General features: G+C 37.9%; 1 protein-coding gene across 1 annotated transcript in view; it reads right to left on the bottom strand.

The window, feature by feature from the left end:
- LOC144959184 (uncharacterized) overlaps positions 1-17,500 on the bottom strand; it is a 131,124-nt gene that overhangs the window by 1,670 nt on the left and 111,954 nt on the right. Inside the window, exons 51-54 of the mRNA XM_078891727.1 lie at positions 11,042-11,171; positions 7,467-7,529; positions 5,092-5,152; positions 1-48 (exon numbers count right to left, since the gene is read on the bottom strand). The exon at positions 1-48 is cut by the window's left edge and continues 1,670 nt beyond it. Of these exons, the coding sequence (XP_078747853.1) occupies positions 23-48; positions 5,092-5,152; positions 7,467-7,529; positions 11,042-11,171 (280 nt within the window). The 3' untranslated portion in view covers positions 1-22. The remainder of the gene's footprint in view (positions 49-5,091; positions 5,153-7,466; positions 7,530-11,041; positions 11,172-17,500) is intronic.

Raw genomic sequence — 17,500 nt, 5'->3', positions numbered from 1 at the left:
CGTGTTTGATCTCTCTTCCATTTTAGGTAAATGAAGGCTTTTGCCGGACTGTCGAGAAATAATTAAAAAAGGTCAATTTTGAATAAAATCAATGACAAGTAATTAATACCATTTCTAAAGCCTGTACCATTTCAAACGGGTCATTTACAAGTGGCGATCGACCCGCACAGGACAAATTGCATGCTCAACGGACTGAACGCGATGGAGAATCGCGCCCTAGAGTGGGCAAATCCTCTATCGCTAAAAATAGAATGTTTGTGTGGGAGTAAAATGGTCGTTTTGTGTGTAACCAATTTTTAGTCCAAAATGTTCTTTTTTTTTTTTTTGCTTTGTTTTTTTCTCTATTCTGGAAGAGCAAGAACACATACATCAAGCACATCATCATAAAACAACATCAGCCATGTTTACTATTGTGGAAGTGCAGCAGGGATTGATTGTCGATCCCATTGGCAGCAGCATCTTATGGTTTTCACACTACTATGTTATGACAATCGACCCAATCAGCAAAGTCCGGTCCGCATTCGTGCACTGTCGCAAACTCGCCGGGTAGCATCGTCACAACACACCGTTCGACTAAATGCTCTGCCGTCTCAGGTTCTTGCCCACAGCGGGTACATGTTGGACAGGTAGAAAGACCCCACCGATGAAGCGCACTGGCCGTGAGTCAGCTCCTCGACCGAAGCCGATTCGCAGTCACCCAGTGTCTCCTCTTACTGGTATCAAAGCCTGGCAACTTCTCACCAAGCTTAGAGGAGGTTACGTCCCCGCCCCCACGAGGGATTGAATTCGTCCATGGGCGGTTTTACCTTGCCGGTCCAATCTCCACGGTTTGCTCGAGGGCAAATCGTGAAGATTGGACTGGCGAGGCAAACCCGCCGACCAACGTTCGGGCAAACTACGGAAAAGTAGAAAACGGTAAGGGCTGCCTGAAGCCGGTGATCGTAAAATACAATAAAGAGTGAAACTGGAAAGGCTTCGTATGGGAACAAAACAGACAATGGACGTTTCGGGTACAAACCCTTCGTCAGCACAACAATACACAAATAAACATGGAAAAGAAATAAAATATAATGAAAAATAACTTGTATCGTCTGTACTCAATGGTGGTTGCAGTATGAATACCAGGGTGTAAATGGCCCACAATGGAAGGTTTTTACCAAAACCCGCAGCTTTTTTTAAATGTTTTCTCTCTGTAATTCCCGCCAGATATTTTTTTAAAAAGCAGAGATGCCCAATCGCTGCTGGGAGAAAAATGGAATCAAGAACAGTATGATACCCCCTCCCCCTGTAAAAGAAAAGAAAGGAAAAAAGATACAGACAAATAAACAAACTTGGACCATATCAGAAGAGGGAGAGAGAGAGAGAGAGAGAGAGAGAGAGAGAGAGAGAGAGAGAGAGAGAGAGAGAGAGAGGATAAAATTATTTTTATACATGGTAAGGCGAGTGCTCTACTCTACCGTTTCAGCTATCGGTACGACAACAACCCCCCCCCCCCCCTCAACCATCCCGTAATCAGCACGATACCTTCCCATTTTATTATTGGTTTGTTTGATTTTTCGTTAATCTGTTCGTATTACCGCCTTAAGAAAAATGAATAGTGGGGTTCCAAAATCGATACCAAGTAAAGTAAGACGATTATTGTAATCGTATGGATGCACATTTTCATCTAACAATCTTTGAAAGAAAAACAATCAATGTAATGTGATTAAAAAGATGACTTACTGAAGGAAAGAAAAGAATTAAAAGAGGTGGAAGAGAACTTTCAAAGTTTATTCAATCTCAGGCTTTCGCCAATAAATCAACAATTTGATGCCAACATACATGAAAGTGGAAAAAAAAGGCAAATGAAACCAAATAATAATAATAATAATAATAATAATAATAATAATAATAATAATAATAATAATAATAATAATAATAATAATAATAATAATAATAATAATAAGAAGAAGAAGAAGAAGAAGAAGAAGAAGAAGAAGATAAGAAAAAGGCAAATGCAATTTTTAGGGCACCTAAATCGACATAAATGTATTGAACATCTTGCTCTCACAGGAAAGATAGAAGGTAAAAAGAGTAAAGTTAGACATATTTGAATGGTTTGAATAGGTGGGTGACAAAGAAAGAGAAGGGTAATATTAGTTTTCCTAGGTTATCTGATCAGAGAGATGAATGACGTACCATGATCACCGATGTCTGGCACAGACTTGGTACTTGAAGAAGAAGAAGTTGTTGTCTGAAGAAGGATTTCTGAGCCAGAAACGTTCCGTGCTTGGTGTTTTGTTCTTTTTTTTTTATTGTTTCTGTTTTTTGAAGGTGTTATATGTTCCTTTTTGTTTGTTATTTTTTCCAGTCCACAGCTTCCAGCAGTTTGGTATCACTGCAACATAATTCCTAATAAACAAAAATGAATATATCTAACCAAGTTTACTTTCCAAGATTTTTATACAAAATATCTCGTTGTCGTTAATCTGGAATTTATTTATGTTTTTATTGTGTTTTTATGTTGGCTGAAGAGGGGTTTTGAGGCCGAAACGTTCCGTGTTTGGTATTTTGTTCTTTTTTTGTTTGTTTTGAAACTGTTATATTCATTTTTGTTTATTGCTTTTTCCAGTCCACAGCTTCTTGCAACCTAGAATCACTTTAACATAATTTATGACGAAGTGAATGATAATTTGTTTTGTGTCTATCATTTACCTTGTACGCTAAAACCCCATAAATCCACGATCATGACTCATTATCCTGGTCAGTTATAAGTCGCACTCAAAGCTATGACGTCAGAGCTTCCCGAAGGTTGCGAAAGCATTATATACTTTCATAAAGGGACCTAGACTAGCAAGGAGCCAGGGTTGTTTTTGTTGACATGGACATACCCTTCTTATTTCAATAGACGTGTAATCATGCGTCCCTAATATAAAATTTTGGCAATGGTTTTCGATAAGCTACATTGATTTTTGTGGTTAAAGCTTCTATATCTATGTTTTTTTTCCCCAGATTAAAAATTGTTAATCCGGAGGAGTCATTATTTTTCAACGTTTATTATTGTTCATATGCACTCGGTTTTAACTACAGAACACTCGAAGGTGATGTTCCGTCAAGACCATGTACGGAAAACAACCCCCCCCCCCCCCATCTCAAATTGAAGAGAAAAAAATGTACATTGCTCGAACCTGCACCATGATTCTTTACAGAATGAATGACGCCAGTTAGGTGATCGGGGTTTTGTTGTTGTTGTTGGCTGAAGAAGGGTTTTGATCCCGAAACGTTCGGTGTTTGATCGATATTTTGTTATTTTGTGAAGAGGCTATATTCATTATTTTTACGTCTTATCCAACGTGTCATAACGATAGAACGAAGATGACGTCACTCTGATCTTTGTTATATTTTTTGCCATCCGCGTTTATGAGTAATTCTCACTAAACTGTATTAACTAGACTATAAACGTTCAAGGTTACACATAGTGTTGTGTATTGGTCCGTTATACTTCCAGATGGCTATGTTGTGAGCTTCTAAGCCAAGCGCATGCTATCTATTAGCAAGTCTGATAATCCAAATTGTTGTACATAAAAAAAACAATGTTACAATGGAAGCGCCACCCTCAAACAAACATCAAATATTGTCATCATCGTCATCATGGCTTATCCCTCCTGGACGCGGCCTCCGCCACCGCCAACCGAAAACAAGCTTCTGTCCTGCGCCATCCTTCCACATTCAGTCAGTCCGTAGCCATCGTTAAGTTATAGCCTGACACTGAAACCCAAAAAGACCCATTTTGACGTCATTATTTGGTTTTTGCACCGCCTATTGAGTTCTCGTTAGTAGTGCTCATGGAAATAAGTGGTCCCATTGGTTGAACTATTGAATAAAACTCACGATTTGTTTTCTTTTGTGGCCAAAGACTGGCATTTTGGCGTCATTTTTTGGTCAGTGTCAGACTATAAGTTATCGATGGCTACGCTCCGCCACTGCCAACCGAAAACAAGCTTCTGTCCTGCACCATACTTTCACATTCAGTCACTGGGTTATTCATCCGTAGCCATCGATAACTTATAGCCTGACACTGACCAAAAAATGACGCCAAAATGTCAGTCTTGGGCCACAAAAGAAAACAAATCGTGAGTTGTATTCAATAGTTCAACCAATGGGACCACTTGTTTCCATGAGCACTACTAACGACAACTCAGTAGGCGGTGCAAAAAACAAATAATGACGTCAAAATGCCAGTCTTTTTGGGTTTCAGTATCAGGCTAAACGACGGCTACGATTCATCCACCCGCTGATGTCTTGTGACCATCTTCTTATGGGTTTCCCTCTCCCTCTTTTACCCACCACAATACCTTCTAGAAATTGTTTTCAAGGGTGTTATGTCTCTTGATATGTCAAAAAAAGGCAATTTTTAGCTTCCGCATCAATTAAAATATTATACCATATCGTAATTAATATCATAATAATTAAAGGAAACATAGGTCAAAATATTATGGTCCACTAAAACAATGTTAAACCAAGCTCATGATAAAGAAAAAAAATGAGTGAGATATATGCTATCAGATCTGATAAGTGCAAGTTAGTAGTAGCTGTTATGAGAAATATGGGATATGGCACAGGCTCGATGAAAAGAGAGAATAACAATGTAACTGTGTCAGGGCCAAATTCGGGATTCAATTGACACGGCACCCTCCGCCTGGCTGAGAGAGAGAGAGAGAGAGAGAGAGAGAGAGAGAGAGAGAGAGAGAGAGGGTGTGAATGGTTCAATGGCTAGTGCGACTGCTCGCTGATCTTTCTCTCTCTCTCTCTCTCTATCTTCTCTTCTCTCTCTCTCTCTCTAATACACACAAACACACACACACACACAAACACACACACACACACATGAGTGGCTGTATGGCTCAGTGGCCTTAACGACCGCTCGCTGATATATATCTCTCGCTCAGCCAGGCGGAGGGTGTCGTGACAGTCGGATCCCTAGTTTGGCTGCGACAACGTGACATTTTTATTCTCTCTTTTCATCGGACACTTCGCCACACCATATATTTCTCATCATTCTTGATCTACGTGCCCACTCCACCACACTTATTTTGGAAAAGTAGTTCTTACCTTTCTTCGTCAGGTCGCTCATTTTCTTGGCCTGCGCCGTGTAAGCCTCATACTTGCACACCTGGTTACGTCACACAAATTGCACAGCACACATGACACGGTATTAGTTTTATTCATCACAGACCAATAGATAAGGGAGTGCAGAGGATTAGAATATTAGGAATGAATAACGTGAGTTTCATGCTATAGGATAAACCCCCTTAACGAGCCCAAAATGTTGTTTTTTCAATTAAAAAATTGGCGGGTAAAAATAAAATTATTTTCTTTTTGCCCAATATTATAAAACTTCAGCATTTACTGCATCTTTTCGTGTAAAAAACATTGTAACAAAACTATTATAAATTAATATTTTGTTTAAATTTGTATACATTTGAGGAGATTTTTGCCCTTGGTTGTTATTGTTTTTGCATCGTTTTCGCGGATATTATGTCATTTCACATGTTTGCTCCACAGCCAAATCATGATTGAGTGAAACACACACAGTCGCATACACACACACATAGACACACACACACACACACACACACACACACACACAAACGAACGTACGGAACAGTAGCTCATTTACTTGTATTTTATCAACTCTGACACTTACTAGTCGTTAAGAGCTATTGGGTTATAGACCAGGAATTTTTCTCGATTACTGTAACAATAAATGTATATTGATATTGATTTGTGAATAGAATGCTGGTTTACTCCAACAACGCGCTTTCCGCCGGGTCAAACAGGCCCAGCTACCCTACCATTCGTTGGTGGTCGGGGAGGCGGGTAATACATAAAAATCAGAGTCGAGGATTATAACTTGTGCCGGCCTGAATTGATCATCAGAAACCGCCCCTGCCGCAAGTCTTCTTATCCGAAGGCCACCTGGGGATGCGCCAAGTGCATTTTTCAGCTTTTGAGAAAATCAAAATTAAAGTTTGGAAACCCATTTGAAAACCTCACATGATAATATGAATTGAACTGAATGTGAATTGTTAAACTTATATATGTATTTTGACCACAAGTCAGATGCATATAAAAAAACAAGCTCTTGGTAGATTTTAATACCAAATTGATGTGACATTAGAACAGTAAGGGTCTTTCGGACTTTGACCCTGTGGCCTTCATTTACTATTTTATGACACCTACACGTAGAATATAAAGTCAAACGTAAAATAATATTGATTTTACATCTAAAAAAGTTATTACTGCGATTTGGATGGATGGTGTTACGTACAAATACAATAATCCGATAAAGACGAATAAAGACGCGTGAGTGTATGTGTGTGTGTGTGTGTGTGTGTGTGTGAGAGAGAGAGAGAGAGAGTGTCATAAACACACACAAATATATATAGATTTTTATATATATATATATATATATATATATATATAATATATATATGTATATATATATATATATATATATATATATATATATATATATATATATAATTTAAAAAATATTTTTTAATGAAAAAAAAAAAAACAACAGAATCCCCCCCCCCCCCCTCAAAAAAAAAAGTAAAACAAAAAAAAACAAACCAACGATATAGCTGGCTTTATCTCATGCAATAGTGCTGTTCGTATAGAATATCATACTAATCCACAGCAAGGGTACTCTGTTATAAAAACAACACATTTTCTACAACTTTGTTCAGAACAGTTGTCCTTCACCTATCGATGAATTAACCTGACACTCATCTTGTAAAAAAAACAAAACCCCAAAAAACTCTAAGAGTTGAGACGGTAAGGAAGTTTTCAAGGAAGTTTTCAAGGAAGTTTTCAAGGAAGTTTTCAAGGAAGTTTTCAAGGAAGTTTTTAAGGAAGTTTCCAAGGAAGTTTCCAAGCAAGTTTTCAAGGAAGTTTTCAAGGAAGTTTCCAAGGAAGTTTCCAAGGAAGTTTCCAAGGAGGTTTTCAAGGAAGTACCAGTTTTGAGATGTTTTCACAAGAAGAGGGTCAATATTTGAAAGATGAGTTTTCTGTGCAAATATTTTTAAAATTTGTTTTCTGTTGGGTGGTAAAGAAAGAGTTAAACTAACAAAACTACAGTGTTTTCACACGATGTTTTAATTTAAAAAAAAATATTATTATTGTGCGACGATGGATGCTAGTACTAACCCTCTCCTTACCCCCCCCCCCCTCCCCATAGGAAAATTGTCACAGTGTTACGATGCAGCCAACTGTTTATTTTCTTATTCTGATTTCATTTTGTTACAGGTATAGATATAAAAACCCGACACTGTGTTGGAGAGCACATTTTTTTCTGAACAAAATATAGAATATACTCGTTTCCAATCTGTTTGAAAAAAATCTATTTTTGTGTTGGGTGAGTATAAAGTTTAGGGTAAAATTCTGAAAATAGCTGGTAAGGAGAGAGTTTAGGATAAACTTACCGATATATATTGGTGCATCTTTTTGGTTGCCCATCTGTAATGTGAGCAATGGGGGCCTCTCACCTTGAAGGGTTGGGCATTTGAGACAAATGGAGGGAGGAAAGAATTGACTCTTAGTGACCTCAGCTTAAGCTTGAGCTTTTATATAGCGCAACATCCACTAAACGTGCTCAAAGCGCTTTACAAGGGGTCTCGTCCAGTCACCCGAACCGCAACACATAACATGTAGGACGAGACATGACACCTGTTAAGCGATATTACCTAAAAAAAATAATTAAAAATTCCTACATAGACAACGCTGTCAACGGCCAGGCACTCATTTTACACATGAGTACGATGAGAGAATGTGAGTAAAGAGCCTTTTTATTCCAGGGACTCAACAATATACCGGGGCTCGAACATTTGACTTTCCGATCCGAAGGCTAGTGTCATACCATTAGACCACACAGCCGCACGAAATCTTGATTCATAGACACCAGCTGCTGTTAGGATCACATAGAAATAAGGCGTTTAGGTCAGGACGACATCGCTTTGAACGACTGAAAACCCGTCTTTTCTCACGTAGATTTTATTAGACAGAAAGAATGGGGGCGATCTATAGATAGTTCGAAGATGACGTCACTCAGGTCTTTGTTATTGTTTTTTGCCATCCGCGTTTATGAGTACTTCTCACTAAACTGTATTAACCAGAATATAGATAGAATGCGCTTGGCCAAGGAGTTCACAACATTGCCATCCGGAAGTATAACGGACCAACACACAAACTCTGTGTAACCATGAACTTTTATAGTCTGGTTAATACAGTTTAGTGAGAGCAACTCACAAACGCGGATGGCAAAAACAATAACAAAGGCCTGAGTGACGTCATCTTCGAACTATCTATAAACGTTCAGGGTTACACACAGTTTTGTGTGTTGGCCAGTTATACTTCCGGATGGCAATGGTGTGAACTTGTTAGCTAAGTGCATACTATCTATATTCATGTTTTTGTCCAACCTAGTCATCAATCACTCTTCAACAGTCGTAACGTCACTTCCTTCCTAATGACGCATGGTAACTTAGTAACACTGGCTCTAAACTATCGGAACAATGGCGGACGCCCGTATGAAATAGTTCTCCGGCGAGCATAAAGGGTATCCAGAAGAGAAAACCCCATACATTTGATCCACATTCTGATCACAAGGCATATGAAAAGTTCTAGCCAGGATGAAGAATAAAAAGTAATGATTTTCTTTGTTTAGAACCAAGATGGCCGCCGTTGCCGGGCGGCGTGATATCAGACTATTGAATCGTATTGTGATATAAGATATTTCAAAAACTGCGAGCACTTTTACACTATGTGGGTCCTTTGGAGCACATTTTACAACGTGGCCAATGACCTTGAGCACATTTTACAACGTGACCAATGACCTTGAGCACATTTTACAGCGTAGCCAATGACCTTGAGAACATTTTACAACGTGACCAATGACCTTGAGCACATTTTACAACGTGACCAATGACCTTGAGCACATGGAAAGGTCATATAGATCATCCTCATTGACGGCTCTCTGCTCTTTGTTTTTTATTGTTTTTAAACAGCCATTCTAATGATTCGTTTTTACTAAATTCTATCTACCAGACTATAGATAGAATGAAGTTGACGTCACTCATGTCTTTGTTATTGCTTTTTGCCATCCACATTTATGAGTGATTCTCACTAAACTGTATTAAGCAGACTATAAACGTTCAAGTTTTGTGTGTTGGTTCGTTATACTTCCGGGTGGCAATGTTGTGAGCTTCTTAGTCAAGCACGTACTATCAATAAACGTTTAAAGTTACACACAGTTGTGTGTGTTAGTTCGGTATATCCGGATGGCGGATGTTGTGAGTATTTTACCTAAATGCATAGCATTAACAAACTGATCCTGTTATTAATGGTGCGTATTAAAGTAAAATATTCACCTATTTTGCCTGGCAAAACAATCGTAAACTGAAATAGTTTATAGTCTTTTAAAGAGAGAATTGGATGAAAACTGATCGCCTCTCTGGTGGTCTAAAAACGATAAGAAAGGACAGAGTAACGCCAGCTCACTAAATTTTTTATGCTATGCGTTTAAGTAAGATACTCACAATATCTGCCAGATAAGTAGTCCTCCAGAGCCGTGAGATCCATGGAGCCTGAGTTTATTCAGGTTTCTACTGCGTGAACAGACATAAGCAATTGCTCGTCTATCGCAAAGTACTTTCCGCTAGATCTAACAGAGCCAGCTACCCAATCACTGCTGGGTGGACAGGAAGGTCAGAAAAAATATTGACTGCACCCGGGTTCGATCTTAATCCCCTTGCGTGAGAAAGCTACCGGGGGAGGGGGGGGGGGCACTCTGACATACACCTCTGTGTCACCTAATTTAAGGTCGAATTATGAGGAAAGTCCTGCAAGAAATTGATTTTGAAATTTTGTGGAAAACGATATTTTATTATCCTAGAAATAATATTATTGAAGTCCAACTTCTTTAAATAGATATAAAGGCACGAAAAACACAGTCGAAAAGGGTACAGGTAGTTATAAAACTGTGAAAAACGAAAAGCTATTCTGCTATTTTCTCAATATGTCATTTTCTAAGGGTGTCAAACGTTTCTCAGAATCTATTCAATGAAATTGACTGAAATTTTCCACATTTATCACAGAGATAATGTATTATGTCGCCATAGAGAGATATCTTGATAAAGTATGTGTATTTTGAATTATAACTAAAGTTATAAATATTTAACAGCAATTTTGTCATAACATTTTGATTCTCACCTTTGTAATGTTCTAATAAAAAATTCCATAAGCTAAAGCTGTAAAATCTCTCTATGGCGACACACAAAGCTACAATGTTGACAAGAGGGAAGACTATGGAGGTCATTCCTTCATTAGCTTTTCGGGAACGTTTGCCACAAGATAGTTATATTTTTTTTATGTCAGACCCCCAAATGAGGTCGCGAAATGGGTATCAACACACATAATTAATATTTTTCACCACAGATTGTTGTTATTTAACCCATAATGACGATACAGAATGATTAAAACCGCCCAATAGAGGTAATTAAATTTGTTTTAGAAAATACCCAAACCGCCCATGAAGGGTTTATAGTCTGATTCATAGAATTTAGAGAGAGAGAGAGAGAGAGAGAGAGAGAGAGAGAGAGAGAGAGAGAGAGAGAGAGAGAGATAATTGGATTCACTAGTCTGATGTCACGTCACCCAGCAACGACAAGCAGCCTGGTTTTAAACAGAGAAAATGGGTACTTTTTGTTCTTAATGCTGGCTAGAACTTTTTCAAATGTGATGTCATCAGAATGTATAAAAGTCAAAACATGATCAGATTTATAATGTTATTCTCCTCTGGATAAACTTTTATACTCGTCGGAGAAGTATTTCGTAAGGGCGCCCGCCATTGTCCCGATAGTTTATAACCAGTTACTAAGTTACTATGCGTCATTAGGAGGGAAGTGACGTCACGACTACTGAATCCTATTACCCCTAAGGCGGTAATCAAGAATAACAAAGATCTGAGTGACATCACTTAGAAATATTGAATATATTATACCTGGTGTTGAGAACCCATTAGAGATGGACGTTTGGGAGGGGGTGCCATAGGCTTGGACCATTGAAAATCTGTCTTTTCTCTCGTTGGTAAAATCGGCAATGTCTTTTCCTTGTTCAGTGACTGGGTCGGACTGAAGATAACAATAAATAATTAATAGACAATAGACAAACAAACAAATGGATATATTATAGGCATATAAATAGATAAATAAATAAATAAATAAATAAATAAAATAAAGACATACATTTTAATGTGAATAATTAAATGAATGGATAAATAAGTATTAAATGAATTAATTTGATAAATTGTCAAATTACTAATAAACGAATAAACGATTATCATTGATAACTAAATAACTAAATAAATGAATGAATAAATTGATCCACACGGAAATTGGCTGTACAATAGATTAACGTAAACACAGTTATGATTATTGTAAAGCACTCCGAAAAAACCCATATTTTAAAATTTGGCCAGAAAATTCGTCCTTCAAAACGTCCTTCGCGAAGACCCGAGTATGAGAGGATTTTTTGTTTGTTTTGTTTTTGTTTTTGTTGTTTGTTTTTGTTGTTTGTATTTGTTGCCAAGATGTAGGTCATTTAAATCGATCGATATTTGAAGGACGAGTTTTCTGGCCAAATGTTACAATATGAGTTTTTCCAGAATACGGCAGAATTGACAGTTAGTGTAGAAATTATTTTTAAAAATTGAACTTTATATAGGGCAATATCCACTAAAATGTGCTGAAAAAACTTTACAAGGGGTCCCTGGTCAACAGCAACATTTAACATGTAGGACGAGGCGTTATTACAATTATTCGGACAAAGTCACAGCTGCTAACGACCAGGTATTCATTTTACACCTGAGTACGGTGAGAGAATGTGAGTAAAGAGCCTTTTCCAAGGACTCAACTATGCGCCTAGCGCGAGGCTCGAACCCAGGACCTTCCGATCCGAAAGCGAGTGTCATACCACTTGCTGCAGCTTTGAAGAATTTCTTGGTCTGTGTCATGAACCATTCTACCCGGCCATACCATTTGGATACTATTTCTATTTGTTTACATTTTGACGTCACATAACATTCTACCCGGCCATACCATTTGGATACTATTTCTATTTGTTTACATTTTGACGTCACATAACATTCTACCCGGCCATACCATTTGGATACTATTTCTATTTGTTTACATTTTGACGTCACATAACATTCTACCCGGCCATACCATTTGGATACTATTTCTATTTGTTTACATTTTGACGTCACATTTGCCGACTGGATGTGACAACTATTTCTCTACCGTCTTTCCTGACTTAAACTGATGTATTAACGTGTTTTTTTTACTGGGTACTGAAGAAGAGTTTTTATCCCGAAACGTTTCGTATTTCGCAATTTTACTACGGCTATGTGGTTCAGTGGTATGTCCCTCACCTTCGGATCGGAAGGTCCTGGGTTTGAGTCTCGAGCGGCGCATAGTTGAGTACTTGGAAAAGGCTCTTTACTGACACTCTCTCATCATACTCAGGTGTAAAATGAGTACCTGACCGTTAACAGCGTTGTCTCTGTCCTAAAAAGTGTATTGTCGTCTAACAGCTTAGTATTCTATTTGTTTGTCCTTTTCTGTATTTTACAGATACCCTTTTAAAAATAAAACGAATATTATCTTAATGTCTCCTAGGAGGTGTCACTAATATATATAATATATATTAGCAAGGTAAAGTAGAGTCAAAATTGGTTGTCAACACCTGGTAATATAGGGATTTCACGGACTGATGATTTTTTGGAAATACAAGATATGAAAAATCAATTCTTTTCCCACTGATCCTAATTGATTGAAAATCGTCAAATATAACGTTGCAGTTTGCACGGTTCGGGTGGTTTTTGATTCAATATTTTTTTTTTTTGGATTGATAGATCAGCCTTTCAGCATCTGCTCGTTGAACGCTGGGTTGTGAAGAAACTTCCGGGCGCGTTTGCGACGGTGCAACGAGTGTGGTACGGAATTTGCATCTTGGGTCGATCGTTATAACATAGTAGTGTGAGCACTATTATTACAAACATAACATAACATATGGTATATAGGGCAAAATAGGATAAATTATTCCCTTGAATGCTTTTAATATTAATAGTAATGCCATAAATCTATGGATTAAAGATTACAATGATGATATACGTGGTAGTATTTCAACTTAAATGTACTCATGTATATATGTGATGTACATATATATAATATCTTTAACCTTGACATGCAAAGCACACACAAACACACACAAACACACACACACACACACACACACACATATAGAAGCTGCTGCCTTTCAGCGTACGTTCATAATACAGCTTTTTTATTTACATTTGTAACCCGTCGACTCAAAACGTTATTAGATCTATGTCGGTAGGAAAAGGTGCTGGATAGTCATTTTATAGTCATAAACGGGAAACTTTGGGGTTAGCTTGTGAGGCTATGTGGTCTAGTGGTATGACACTCGCTTTCGAATCGAGAGGTCCTGGGTTCGAGCCTTGCTCGGCGCATAGTTGAGTCCTTGGAAATATATTGAGCTTTTATATAGCGCAATATCCACTTAACGTGCTCAAAGCGCTTTACAAGGGGTCCCTGGTCAACAGCAACATTTAACATGTAGGACGAGACATGACGCCTGTTAGGCGATATTACGGTTTTTCAGACAAAGACAACGCTGTTAACGGCCAGGTACTCATTTTACACCTGAGTACGGTGAGAGAATGTGAGTAAAGAGTCTTTTCCAAGGACTCAACTATGCGTCGAGCGAGGCTCGAACCCAGGATCTTCCGATCCGAAAGCGAGTGTCATACCACTAGACCACATAGCCGCACAAAAGACTCTTTACTCGCATTCTCTAACCGTACTCAGGTATAAAATGAGTACCTGGCCGTTAACAGCGTTGTCTCTGTCCGAAAAATATTGTAATATCGCCTAAAAGGCGTCATGTCCCGCCCTACATGTTAAGTGTTGCTGTTGACCAGGGACCCCTTGTAAAGCGCTTTGAGCACGTTTAGTGGATATTGCCCTATATAAAAGCTGATTTTTTTTTAGCTTCTCTACGTTATATTATGTAAGCGATCATTCAGGCTATAGATAGAACGAAGTTGACGTCACTCAGGTCTTTGTTATTGCTTGTTGCCATCCGCGTTTATGAATAATTCTCACTTGACTGTATTAACCAGACAATAGAAGGTCATGGTTAAACATAGTTTTGTGTGTTGGTCCGTTGTACTTCGGATGGCAATGTTGTGAGCTTCTTTGCCAAGCGCATACTATCTATAAATAAAATGATAATCACAGTGTCAAGGTTTTACACCGATAACAAACAGTTTTCTTTCAATTGTGTGAAGAATAAAAAATAATCCGAATGAGAAAATTGTTGTTTGCATCGTGACCGACGTATAAATATATACAGGTCTGACATCCGAACCCACTAATGGGCCTAGTTTAACACTGTTGTAATGGACAATATTTTGCGTCATTAAAAAAAAATATTTCCATTACAACAATTAGCGCATAAGGAAATGGGTTATCAGATCTGCAAATAAAAGCACGTCGATCGTAACGAATGTGACGATTTTCTATGGTTAGAGGGAGGGTTGAAATAAAACAAAATATGAACGAAATTAACAACACTCATCTGTTTTTAGACGGCCATTTTGGTGATTAATTCTCACCAAGGCAATTGTAGTATGATCGCCTCGGTTCGCACTCAATCGGACTATAACCATCTAAGGTACAAAAAGTTTTGTCTGTTGGCATTTTATATCCGGCTGGTGGCGGTTGTGAGTATTTTAATACATAAAAGAATACTATCGATAGACACTTTAAAGGTTACACAAAGTTAAGTGTGTTGGTAATGTTAATTGGCGGGCAGATATTTTGAGCAATTTACTTAAACGCATAGCATCCGTATCCACAATTGTCGTAAGTTGCATCTGTTCTCTCCAAGTAATAAGAACCAACTTCTGGGTGGGGTCTTTGACCTCCTACGGTGTGCAGGAGGTCACGCTGTGCCTTCTAATCCTTTGTATCTATTTTGACCTACTTTTTGTCTTTGCCTTGAATCGGGAATACTTGGTTTTGTCCTGGACGTGGCCGAAGTCCTTGACTGGTAGGGAAACAGTCAAGTGTATAGTTATAATTTTGAGAGGTTATATTTTTTTCCTTGTAAAGTCATTTCTCTGTTGTGTACTGTTACACTTTTTATTTTGTTATAAATAGATATTGATTTGTAAATATTTGAGACTATTCCTCTTAGTGGGGACCAGTGTTTGTGTCTCAATGAGACTTTTAGGTGATCTCAAACAAAATACATTGATGATAATAAATCTGCTCTTTCAATCTACGAGTAAATCTGTTCCCCTTTTGAACCAATTCCCCTTTGTCTTACCTTTTATTGGGTGCTTTAATTGTATGTAAGTCTAGAATTTTTTAACTTGCCCATTTTCTTCCTTTTTACTGGCGCTGATATGACCTAAATGTGTTGGACGCCATTTTGATGACTAGTTTACACTAAGTCATATCAATCAGACTATGTTTGTTTTTAATGTTTTAAGGGTTTTACGGCGCTTGCAACACATTAAGGTCCTATCAGCGCCAGTAAAAAGGATAAAAAGGGGATAGTAAAACGTTCTAGAATTACAATTAAAGTAAAATATTTTTTTTTAAATTGAGCTTTATATAGCGCAATATCCACTAATATGCTCAAAGCGCTTTACAATGGGTCCCTGGTCAACATTTAACATTAAGGACGGGACATGACGCCTGTTAGGCGATATTACAATTTTTCGGACAAAAACAACGCTGTTAACGGCCAGGTACTCATTTTACACCTGAGTACGGTGAGAGAATGTGAGTAAAGAGTCTTTTCCAAGGACTCAACTATGCGCCGAGCGCGAGGCTCGAACCCAGGACCTTCCGATCCGCATAGCCGCACATTAACATAACAAAGTACCTAAGAAAAAGGAAGACAAAGGGGAATTAGCTCAAATAGAGAACAGATGTAGATTTCAAGAACACACTATCTTAGATTGAGATCACCTAAATGTCTCATCCAGACACAAGCACAGGTCCCCGCTATGAGGAACACACTTAAATGTTTACAGATTATATGTAAAACAAAAATAATACAATGCATAACAGAGAGATGATTGACAAGGAAAATAATATCATCTCCCAAAGCCATAACTATACATTCGACTGTTTGCCTTCCAGCCAAGAACTCCGACCAAGGTCAGGACAAAACCAAGTAATCCTATTCCAAGACAAAGACAGAAAGCAAATTGAAAAGCAGATAGAAGACATGACAAGTACCTCCCTGCCCACTTTGAATCAGACTATACACGGTTACTATTACACAAAGTTTTATGTTAGTACCAAGGACTGAAATACTGTATAGTAGTCCTTGGCTAGTACGTTATTGCCGACCATCAGTACCAGACAGACGAGCAAATATTTCTATTCTAAAAAAAAACAACAATAAATCAAAAACAAGACAGCCATATAGAAAGAAAATCAATAACAAAAATAAAAATAGATAAGGCTGCTTTGTGGGGGGGGGGGGGGAGATTAAAAATTAAAAAAAGAAAAACAAAATCAAAACCAAAAAAAAAAAAAAAAAAAAAAAAAAAAGACTGATAACAAATAAAATCTGGGTTGTATTCAAAACTTAGAGAGGTATTGTAAGCTTTGGCGGATATTGTGAGTATGTCACCTAAGCGCATAGCACCAGTACTCAAATGCTTTGTTTACCGACTTCACATACCATGCACATGATGGAGCTCGTAAAATTTCTTATCTCTTCGATATATACTATCATTTCAGGCTCGGAGCGGTTATCTCCCTTTCCCAATCTCTGTGCTGCTTGCTGAAGATCACACAACATGCCAAAACTTTTGGACATTCTTATAATAATAATATCCATAGTATTATCATTATTATTATTTGATGACATTTTCCTTATCTCTTTACTTTAAACTGTTCAGTTGTGTTAAAATCATGCCATAGTACGGACGCACTGAAATGATTCATATAAAGTGGACCTGGCACTTTTGGAATTGGATTCAGTAGTCTGATGTCACGCCGCCAGGCAACGGCGGCCATCTTGGTTCTAAACAACGAAAATCATTACTTTTTATTCTTCATGCTGGCTAGAACTTTTCATTCACTTTTCATATGCCTTTTGATCAGAATGTGTAAAAGTCAAAACATGATCATATTTATGTGTTTTTTTTTCCTCTGGAAGCGTTTTTATGCTAGCCGGAGAAATATTTCATACGGGCGTCCGCCATTGTTCCGATAGTTTAGAGCCAGTGTTACTAAGTTACCATGCGTCATTAGGAAGGAAGTGACGTTACGACTATTGAATCCTATTCAGTTAAGTAAATTAACTACTAGACAATAGGGCCTAATGATGTTTGGTGATTTTAGTACATGCG

Source organism: Berghia stephanieae, chromosome 13, assembly GCF_034508935.2.
Source record: "Berghia stephanieae isolate SIO BIC M18660-M18661 chromosome 13, UCSD_Bste_1.3, whole genome shotgun sequence".
In the NCBI taxonomy this organism is placed as follows: domain Eukaryota; kingdom Metazoa; phylum Mollusca; class Gastropoda; order Nudibranchia; family Aeolidiidae; genus Berghia; species Berghia stephanieae.
This window is presented reverse-complemented; position numbering and strand designations above follow the sequence as displayed.